General features: G+C 39.9%; 2 protein-coding genes across 2 annotated transcripts in view; one reads left to right on the top strand and one right to left on the bottom strand.

The window, feature by feature from the left end:
- The first annotated feature begins 285 nt into the window (after positions 1 to 285).
- Positions 286 to 8,904, top strand: LOC119790040 (signal-transducing adaptor protein 1-like). Its single transcript, XM_038295343.1, has 13 exons — positions 286 to 480; positions 2,127 to 2,198; positions 2,276 to 2,395; positions 2,475 to 2,531; positions 2,635 to 2,774; positions 2,859 to 2,990; positions 3,849 to 3,918; positions 5,034 to 5,136; positions 5,235 to 5,321; positions 6,560 to 6,628; positions 6,763 to 6,807; positions 6,898 to 7,029; positions 8,011 to 8,904. Exons 1-13 carry the CDS (start codon positions 394 to 396, stop codon positions 8,073 to 8,075), a joined length of 1,179 nt encoding a protein of 392 aa, XP_038151271.1. The 5' UTR covers positions 286 to 393; the 3' UTR covers positions 8,076 to 8,904.
- fsd1 (fibronectin type III and SPRY domain containing 1) overlaps positions 8,647 to 10,543 on the bottom strand; it is a 19,702-nt gene continuing 17,805 nt past the window's right edge. The window contains exon 13 of the mRNA XM_038295336.1: positions 8,647 to 10,464. Coding sequence (XP_038151264.1) covers positions 10,354 to 10,464 — 111 coding nt within the window. The 3' untranslated portion in view covers positions 8,647 to 10,353. The remainder of the gene's footprint in view (positions 10,465 to 10,543) is intronic.

Here is a 10,543-nt window from a genome sequence, read left to right as displayed (position 1 = left end):
GCCTCTCTGTTATCTGATACATTAGTTTAGCCTCCAGCAGAGGAGTTGCTTGTTTATACAGTAAAACTTGTTTTCACAGTCTCTGCTAATTTTAAATCTCTGAATTTCCTTCAACTTCTTCCCTGGTTTCTGGGTTTGGCTCAGGTACTTTCCTACCTATGAGAAAGCTCATCAACGTCAAAACCAGTCTCACCTGTAGTTTTTTTAAAACGCCCCGCCCCCTCTGTCGCGCGTTGACCAATCCGGGAAGGTGCAAGTTTAGTAAAGGCAGAGCTGTCAGCTTTATTATGCAAACACAGGCTGTGGCTCCAGTGTTACAGATCTGGAGAAACGTCTCATCACAGCTCCAGATCTATATTTCTGAAGTAATAGAAAAATCTACACCTTTTAGTGATGGCACCACGAACCGGTAGGAGGAAGAGCGAGCTGCCAGACCTTTACCATGAGGGTTACCTGGAGAAGAGGTCATTCAAAGATAAGGTAGATCCGGTTTGCTCAACTTTTTATCATTTTTAGATTTGTTAGCTTTGGAAATGCATTGGATTGTGTTAAAACTGTCAAATTCCAGCTCATCCTGCTGCTGTGATCTCTGACATGGTTCCACCATGAAATGAGATGTTACTAATATAAATGGATCATTGTTTTTTTTAGCTCTTATGACTATGTTAACATTAGTATGAAACAAACTACACATGGTCTCTTTTTTTGTGTGTGCAAATGTTTCTGATGATTTAAAGTGCCATTATCTAGAGATTGCATGCATAGATTTTAAGTCTTTTTAAATATTTATGCGTGCAATTTTTCCAAGGGCTGTTTGGATCTATTTGTTCTAGGATACAATATCTCTGCATTAAACTTCAGATTTCCAAAATTAGGTTTGGAAGTTCTGCTTTTGCTGCCTTCTATAGCTCGCAGTGCGATAAGTCAATGAGACTGATGTGCCAGCTATCATCATGGAAAACGTTGAGCAAACAATACTGACACTGCAATATTCAGCTGTAATATTGTAGCTTTGCATGGTCCTTTTTTATCCTGCAGCCCTCTGAACTCCTGACATAATGGTCTGCCTTCTAAACACAAAGGTTTTGTTTCCCTACTTTATCAGGGAATAGAAATCAGAAGTCCTCCAGTCAATCAGAGAAGGATCCATCACATTTTTTCACCAACTAGCTGTGATCATCGAGTGATCACAGCTAGTTGGTGAAAACTAGCTGTGATCACTCTTTAAATGCACTTAAAAAACAGCTCTGCACATTTTGAAGTTCAGTAAAAACTGGATGAAAGTTGTCAACATTTAGATGAATGCATTGATTTCAATAAATTTGCATAAGTTTCTGTTAGATGAAACACTGAAAAGCCGACGACAATCTTCAGTCTTTGTTATTCCCTCAGGGAAAATGAACCATAAATCAGTCCAAACCTGAACAGACAGGTTAAACCTCAGACTAACCCCGAAAGCTGTTTGGTTCAGGACTAAAGTCGGAATAACGTTACCTCCAATTTAAATACATAATTCTTATTTTCATCACCGATCCAATGACTTATGGTTCCCAGTCCTTAATGGTACAAAATAACACAGTAAATCTGACAAAGTTTTAAATCATCTTAGAAAGCAGCATAACTGTTTAGACTTCTCTGCACCACCACTAAAACATGGCCAATCATTTGTCTGCTCTTTGTTCCAAAAACTGCACCAAATCAGGGACTGACAGGACAGCAAAGGGTCAAACTGGTCCCACTGGCTCTCCAAACAATAAATCCTGAGGCCAGTTTGGTCGCCGTTGATCTGGAAGATAATTTCCCGTTAGGCAATTCCTGAAAACTGGTTTCTCTCACCAGAAATGAATAGCTGTGCTTTAGTCTGGTGTTTAGTCCGATCTCCTATTTTTAGCCTTAATCTCACTGATCTGATAGGGTTGTATGGTTTTGTTTAGCTTCAACTGGTTCCAGCTCCTTGCTTTTGTTTACATGACAAACAGTTTGATGCTGACTCATAAAGACCCGTCCAGCAGTCAAAGACTCACTGCTTATTTCCTTGTTGTTTTGCTCTTATCTCTTTCCCTCCTCTTTAGAGTTAGATTTGATGCTCTGTCTTTTGTCTAACTGGTCTCTGTGTGTCTTTACAGACGGCTCGGAAGCTGTGGACCAGCTTGTGTGGGAACACGTTTTATTTCTTCAATGAGAAAAGAGAAAACGATGTAAGTCTTCTCTCTTAGAGGAATGCCACGATAAAATGCTCAGATCTGTAATTTATTGTACCTGTTTGCTTCATCAGTATGTAGAGAAACTGGAGCTCTGTGGACTGATCTCAGTGACGGACGACAGCAGCCCAGATCCTAACTTGGATGCAGCCAGATTCAATGTCCAGATGAAGAATGGAACCATTAAATTCACTGTGGGTGAATATTGGCAGAATAACTTTTTTTTTTTTTCTGTTTGCAACTAAGCTGATACCAGTCTGTTGATTTCTGCAGGCCCCAAATGCAGAGTCCCGAGAACTTTGGAAGGGATTTATCCACGCAGTGGCTGAGGTCTGTCCTATAATGATTTTTACACCCACCCATTTTGTGCTTCATTGTGTTACACAATATTTTCCCCCATATTGCTTAATGAATAAATTGGGTCTCTCCGTAGTTGAAGGTGCCCCTCTCCCTCAACCTGCTGCCAGGTCAACTCCACATGCTGAGAGAGACGGTCAAAAGTGAGAAGAAAAGGTTGGCAAACCCCCTTCCAGAGCCAAGTCCTCCTCCAGCTGTCAAAACAGAGATGCCCATGTGAGTGTCTCTACTGGAGCAAACTGTTTCTAAATGATCATGCATGAATGAGTGGGGTAAAGGTTTCCCTGCATTTGAATGCAGTTGTTACTACGAGGTGCCGCGCCTGGAGGCCGAACTGCTGCTGGAGAGAGAAGCCAGTAAAGGAAACCTGCTGGTGAGACCCGGGAGAGACGGACGCTCCTTCGCCATCAGCACCAAACAGGATCTAGATGGGTAAATGCACTCATGTATGAAGCACACGTGTGTTAATTCAATTCGGTTTACTTCTATAGCGCCAATTCACAACACATGATCATAAAGATCATCCAGTCAGATTGATTCAAAGTTTTCTACCTAAGGCAAACTAGTTGATTGCATCGACTCACTGACTTGAAGGCAATCCCTCACACTAAGCATGCTTGTAGCGACAGTGGAGAGGAAAAACTCCCTTTTAACAGGAAGAAACCTCCATCAGAACCAGGCTTAGTGTGAGCGGCCATCTGCTGAGGCCGACTGGGGTTCAAGGAGACAGAAGCAGACATAGAAAAAAAAAAAAAAAAGCAGCTGTAAAAGGCGGCTCCATCGAGGAAACACACAGCCAGGCAGACGAGCTCCGAGCCAGCTCCCATGTCAGAGGATGAAGAGAGCAAATCCAGTTAGTCACAGTCAGAGAAACAGGACTCCACTGGAAAACAGGCCAATCTCCAACATCTATGATTAAAGGTGTTTCTCTCCAGGATGGAGTCACAGCCAAACAGGAACAGACCAGATGAAGCTACTATGAGGAAAAAAAAGCAGAGAGAAGAATAACGTTAGAGATTGAACGAACAGATTCAGCAGAGTAGTTGAATAGGGATAGAATAATGAATAGGGGTCACTATGTCCTCCAGAGGTCTAAGCCTATAGCAGCATAACTATAGAGATAGCTCAGGATAACCTGAGCTGGAACCAAATGTCTTCTGGACATAAGATCCAGCTGCTGCTCAAAATGTAACATGTTGTTCCTTAGAGGCTGTTGAAATACTCCATTTCTGCTCTGCAGTCGCTGCTGCTGCTGCTGTTGTTTGTTCACGGCTCATTTCTCCCTTTCAGCCCCGTTTTCCGACACTACCGCATTCTTTCTAAACCAGGGGGAGGCTTCTACATTGATGTGGAAAAACCTGTAAGTATTAGTTTTAGAAAATTTTACAAAATATGCAAAAGTTAAAATGCTGTTTTTGTGTTGGGTCAGAAGTGTCTACACAACACTGCATGTAAAGAGTCCTCTAAAATGATTATTTTACACTTTTAGGCATGTTTTAACTACAAGCTTTATTTCAGGATTATAGGTAATAAAGCAAAGTAATGCAGGGGAAGAAAATGCTTTTTTTTTTAAATAATTTATTCAACTGTTGTGCATTTGAATTCAACCACTTTATTCTTAAGATGTTCAGCAGCAAACATATAACTTCCCCTGTAATGCATAAGAGTGGCGTTGTAATGCTGTGGGGATGCGATTTCCTCAGCTAAGAGTTGAGAAGATCCGTGGAGCTAAATGCAGCAGGCCAAGCGAGTTAGAGGCAGAGTAAGAGTTTAGTCAGAAGCATAAACAAGCAGCCAAAACTAGTGTGGAAATATTTAGATAAAAGCTTTTTTTCTGCACGTAAGACCCATTCATCCAGCCCTAAATCCAATTAATCTCTTCTTTTTACATGTGAGTTTGAGTGATTTGCAAAAACGTCAGTGTTTGCATATACAAAGCAACGCATATACAAATGCAGTCTTTTTATATTTTCTCTTAGTAAGAACTTTCAGAATGAAGCATAGTATTCAGCTACTTTCCATCATGGATTTGATTAAACTCTGATTAACATACATTGAAGTCTTTGCAGTATGAAGAAACGCGTATAGCCCTACATAGAAGGCTTTATATGTTGTGTTGGTATTTGCCCGTGTGCAGAAATAAACCCTCGTAAAGCCTGTTGCATAGGATAGCTGATGCTTTTTATGATGCACAGGAATTCATAGATTATGTGAGCTACTAGCAACAAAGGAGGCGACTGCCAGTAAAGCTACATGGAACTGCTTATTTTCATATCTCATGACATAAACAGTACTCCATGCAAAGGTGGATGAATCATGCTCTTTTACCTGTCGTGATAGCAGATTTGAAACCCAGTTTTCATAAAGGCTGCTGGGAGTTTGTGTAAAGATATGCACAGGGTTGCTGACTCTGTGTTTTTTTATTTCCCTGGGTTTAATAGCTTTATAATGGCTAAAGGTCTGTCGTTTCTGCAGGTCCACTTTCAGACGCTGCATGATGTTGTCACATATATGGTGGAAAGCACAGATGGAAACTTGACTCCCCTCATCATAGAAGCACAGTACGACAAAAATATCTGTACGTCTACCTAAATTTCTTTTTTTCCTCCTAACTTTATTCATCTTTATAAAATTAAATATCACTAAAAACAACCATGCACCTCCTTCCTTTCACAGCTTTTATTTCAGCGGATAATGAAAACGGAGAGAGGACTCAGCAGCTTCTGCCTGTCCCTGTCTCTGTCCCAGAGCAACCCAGGCCAGGTTCGGTCCTTTAACACACTTTTACAGCCTTAAGCATCTGTAAAAGATGAGATTCCTCTCATGTTTCAGTCCCGTTCTCGTGATTCCCAGAAACTGCTTTAGGAAGAATGACTCACAATTAATTCTCTGAAAAACTTCCAGGCATGAAGTATTCCTCTCAAAGATTAAAAGCAACATTTCACCAGTCAAACAATCCTAGTGTGCAGGAAGTTTGGACGGTGCTTTGTTATCAGTTAGGTTTCTCTGAGTGTGGACATTGGGTTCGGTCCACCTCACGCCCACTTGTCCAACAATCAGCGAGGCATTCAGAGTTTGTTCCTTTTGTTCTGGACTCTTAAGCAAAACAGCAAAAGTCAACATTAGGAAATGACAAAACTAAACACTGGGAAAGAAAAGTGTAAAAACTGTAAAAATGCTAACTAGAGTCAGACAATTTTTATACATTTCTATAAAAATCTACTTTATTTAATTAGGCGACAAATATGTGAAATTATTTTACAATCTTTTATGGGTTTCTGTTATGTTACAACCCAAAAATCTTAGTATTTAATTTGGATTTTATGTGATAGAGCAAACAATCACACTCTATTGAGGGAAAACTATCTTTTTATTTATGCTAAGTTAACTACAAATGCTGATGTTTTTAGTCGGCTTCTTTAAATCAGTCGTGTAAATCCAGCTTTTACTTGTGACTCTACTATAACTCTGCTCAAAGTTCACCCATTTCTCTTCCAAAATAGTTCAAACTCAGATTGGGTGGAGAGTTTCTGTAAACACTAATTTGCAAGTCATTCCTCTGACTTTGAAGAAAATTAATTTCTAGATTCATATCTGGCCATTCTGAGGCATAAACATACACTGATTTGAACCATTACCTCTATTATTATTATTATTATTATTATTTTTTATTTAATTTTTTTAGCAACCTCCAGCTGTATATGACTTTCCATCTTCCAATAAATCAGCTCTATAAAACAATTTCTTTATAGTTTGTTCATGTCTTTATTTCCTGAGCATAGTCATAAATTGGCTCCAGATAAAGTAAATAGAAAGCCACCCATAGAGTATCATAAATTGATTTTAAAATGAGGTGAACATTTGGAAATGATTTAGCTGAAACCACTTTTTATCAAGCTGTTCTTTTTTTCCTGCTGCTGCCATCATAAGCTAAAAGTTCACTTGTCTTATTCTATTTTCATCGTCCCATCAGTCATTTTTATTGGATGTTTTCCTTTTAGTTACCGAAACAAAGACGTTCGATGATCCAGAACCAGACGTAGAGGAAAATCCACCTGCTAATGATCAGGGTAAGTAGATCTGTGAGCAGTTTCCCGCCCTCATTCCATCAATCGTTCCTTCCTGGCACTTGGCTTTAAAAATAAACTGGTGGGTCTTCATTTTTGTCATGCCTGTCACTGACTAATATTCTGTCTCCAAACAGAGGAGGAAGATGTGAGGGCTCATTACTCCCCTCCTCCAACTCCACGTAAGTTCTGACGGCAGATAGTTTCCATCAGGCAGGAAATGCTCGGCTTCGTCAGCCTCGATTCACAGCTCATTGTTTTTTTTCTTTCAGTAGCGAGGAAAACGCCTCCTATTCCTGCTCCACGCAAAAAACTCCCTGTAAAACCACCCAGCAGCTCCACCTCCCCCACCAGCGTTCCTGAGGTGCTCAAGATGATCTCCGATCCAGAGAGGAAGAAGCAGAGTAAGTCCATGTTCAATGCAGCTCAAACGAGTTGGTCAAATAAGCTGCAGAAAAAAAGCTTTATTTTCTTTTTGTCTGTCAATAACTCCCAAAAAACATAGAACAGTTAAATTATTTTAATTTGCCTAATGTCAGAATTATTTTCCCCCCTCCAGACAGAGAGAATGAGTTTGCCTTTTATATGATAAACTCTAGCTATTCCTCCACAAGCTCTTAAAGATAGGATAGTATTAACACTCGTTTTCACTTCTGATCTTCAATCATCCATAAGGAGGAGATCAGGGTCACTTTTTTTTTAATATTTCAGCACTTTGTTTTTTAAATGTGTGCTGCAGGTTGTATATTTGGTACGAACAGTTACATCCTGCCTGATGCCTGGAGATGTTACTTGAAATTGTTTTTCTTACCCTCTTGTTTTGTATAATGTTAATGATTTAAATTTGGTTTAATCAGGTCAATTCTTATTTTTTTGAGTACTGGCTTTGTTTCTGAGCAGCCTTTAAGCTCATGGTCAAGGTCTTTTTTCACTATTTCCTACCAGAACAGATCTATCCTCCTTCCTGATTGGTATACAGTTGTATTGTTAACACATAGTAGATATAAATGTCATATTTTCCTTTAAGAATCTAGAAAACCCATTGAAGCCATAACCAGACCTGTTGAAGTCCACATTTCTTCCAATGCATTTCAGGTGTAACCATTTAAAAATAAAAGAAAAATCAAAGCCTGCTTCTATTTAAATATGAACAGAAACAAACAAAAACAGCCAGAATATCTTCCTCTGAGCTTTTACCATTTGTTCCAAGATAATAACATAAAATCACTGATTATTCTGACATGTAGCATGTAGAAATGTCTTTTAATGATACTGACCAAAAAAAGGACAATTTAATTCTGATTTGTCGTAAAGGTGGAAAATGTTTATCAAATTAATCAGATGACCACATGGTTTCATAAACTCATTTTTTTCCTCCCCCACAGTCCTTCCTGCAGCTTTATCCGAGCTAAAGGAAAAGCTGGGACAGAAGATAAAGGTCCAGGACTGACCTCTCCTACCATCATCTCTTTGGATGTGAACCTGTTGGAGCAACAAGCTCGGAGCTGAAAGGAGGCACCATTACGGCAGGAGGCCAAGCCATAGGAGTCCTTTCCCTCCTCCTCCTCGATTAGCTGTCTGCAGCAAAGCCTCTTTAGAGATTAACAACTCACTGATTTGCCACTGCTGGACGTTCATTAGCAAATCAATGGACTGTGAAGATGGGTGGACAAATTATGTTCTCGTTTCTCTTGTTCACTTTGCACTTTAGCCATCGACTAAATCAACTTAGACTTTTTCTATTTTTTAAGAGTTTTCCTATTTTTTAAGAATGTTTTTATTTAGCATACCTTCACATCTCTATGGATGCAGTATTACTGGTGGTTGGAAAATGTGTGCCAATGTCTTACAGCCTGTTTACAGTGAATGTAAGTGCAGTAAAACTCTCTCATCAGCTCTGATATGATAAAGTGACTTTTGATATGTGCAATGGAACAATTTAAAAGATATCAGAACTGTACCTGTTTTTTCACATTTACACAAAGTTCTTTATAGTTTAAACTTTGAAAAAGATATTCAAAGACAGTGTTCTCACTCCTTTATTACCTCAATTACTGATGCACTATAGTGGAAAAATGAAACTATTTACAATAAATGGACATTTTGTCAGCATGTGAAATAAATCGAGTCTTTCTTTAAAGCATAACAGGCTACATTTACCCAATAAATGCATACTGAGGGAGAGCTGGGCTAGAACATGAACCAGCTGAAACAACATGAATGTTACAGAGCAGTGCACAAATACCAAGGTGAATAAATGTTTCTCCTGTTTGCCTTAACTGTGTCTCTAACCCGCTATTCTCATTAAAGCTACCTGCAGAGTAAAAAGCCTTAAAATAAACTCACCTTTATCAGGTCGAAATCTTAATATTGGTGTCAAATAAGTAACATCTTGGCTCTTAATGCACTTTAATTCCTAGAGAATAAAAGAGCTTTTTTATAATTGAGATAATTTCTAATTAACCTGGGGAACCACCAAAGGCCCATTTCTCAAGAGAACAAGAAATTCAAACATAGATGTTTGCTAGTTTTGAGTCAGGAAATGACCACATGCCTATATCTACAGTCAGTGTGATTAATAAAGGATATGAGGTTTTACATGTGTGTAAAGCTGCAGCTGAAGGTCTCTCAGGGGTCACAAAGCCTCCATTACCACTGCTGAAAGCTAACTGGCTGCATTATGCCAAAAAAAAAACTAAAAGTTTTCTGCCTTCTCGGTCCAAACATCACAATCATATGATTTGTATATTTATACGTCCTGATCTACAGAAATTGCTCCAACAGGACGGATTTTACGATTAAATATTGAGTTTACAATAATGCAATAAAAGATGAATGAGTTTTAAGGCTTTTCACAAATAGAGCCCCTGAATGTTCCATTAGTGAGAGCTATAGACCAATACTGTTGAACCTGACTGTACGACATATAGGAGGGTCTCTATACTGTAAAGGCAGATAAATCAGACACAGCGCTCCGATTTACAGTGAGGGAGAGGGGACCCTCAGACGTTTCTCTAGAGCTTCTCTGCAGATTCCCTCACTCATCTATGCCTTTAATGTTAGACTCGGAAAGTTTGAACAGGAAGATTCTGACCTAGATTATATGACAGCTGACTACAAATAGTAATACCGTAAACACTGTTACACAACATGGCCTGGCAGGGAATCAAGTATCTCATCAGAAAACAGTAGAAGGAACCAGTTTAACGCTGAACTCTTTCCTCTTCAGGTTAATTGCTCTGCTTCATTTAGGTCACACTGGTTTACTGTTAAATAACATTTTCATAACAGCTTTATACTGAAACTAACATAGACGGGGAGATATCTTGCAGTAGCAGTTAGATAGGTGAGCTGCAGATGATTGTTTTGGCCTGAGAAGAAAGGCACAGGGATGGAGCGTGACCCTGAACCTGCCACTGACTGCGCCACAGCACAGCTGACCGTTCAGGGGAAGCTGAGAAGGCAGCGGCCAGCGCTAAAGCCGTTGCTCTAGCAGCAGTGGGACAGTGAATGTGCAGCGAGGCGTTAACTACTCATACTAGGGCCTGATGCGTCCAAAACATCACAACAGCCAGCAGATTCTGTCTCTGATGGAATAGAGAGTCTATCTGATCCCAGGATCCTCTGTCATGCAAGTGATATGACTATTCTGCTGGAGAGTCTTCATCCGCAGACGGTGCAGAGGAGGCGACCTGCAGCTGAGACTGAAGCTGGGTGGACGGCTGCGTCTATGTGAGGCTGGCGTTGGAACTGCTGGTGTTGCTGTTCTTCCTCTGGCCGCTCTGGACCACACTGGGAACCTGCAGGCCCGTCACCACAGAGAAGCTCCCGTTCCACACCTGCAGGAGGATGTACATTTTATAAATAATAAAAAACGGCCTCCCGCTAACAGAACATATGCTTTGTAATAATCTTTTC

This window comes from Cyprinodon tularosa, unplaced genomic scaffold (assembly GCF_016077235.1).
Source record: "Cyprinodon tularosa strain WSP-4 unplaced genomic scaffold, ASM1607723v1 ctg353, whole genome shotgun sequence".
NCBI classification, from domain to species: domain Eukaryota; kingdom Metazoa; phylum Chordata; class Actinopteri; order Cyprinodontiformes; family Cyprinodontidae; genus Cyprinodon; species Cyprinodon tularosa.
This window is presented reverse-complemented; position numbering and strand designations above follow the sequence as displayed.

What these genes read in the sequence shown, in the direction of transcription:
- LOC119790040 (XM_038295343.1), top strand. Translation starts at nt 394, where the DNA reads ATGGCACCACGAACCGGTAGGAGGAAGAGCGAGCTGCCAGACCTTTAC. An exon ending in ACATTGATGTGGAAAAACCT is followed by an intron (nt 3,919 to 5,033) that starts GTAAGTATTAGT and finishes TCGTTTCTGCAG; the next exon opens with GTCCACTTTCAGACGCTGCA. An exon ending in CTCCCCTCCTCCAACTCCAC is followed by an intron (nt 6,808 to 6,897) that starts GTAAGTTCTGAC and finishes TTTTTCTTTCAG; the next exon opens with TAGCGAGGAAAACGCCTCCT.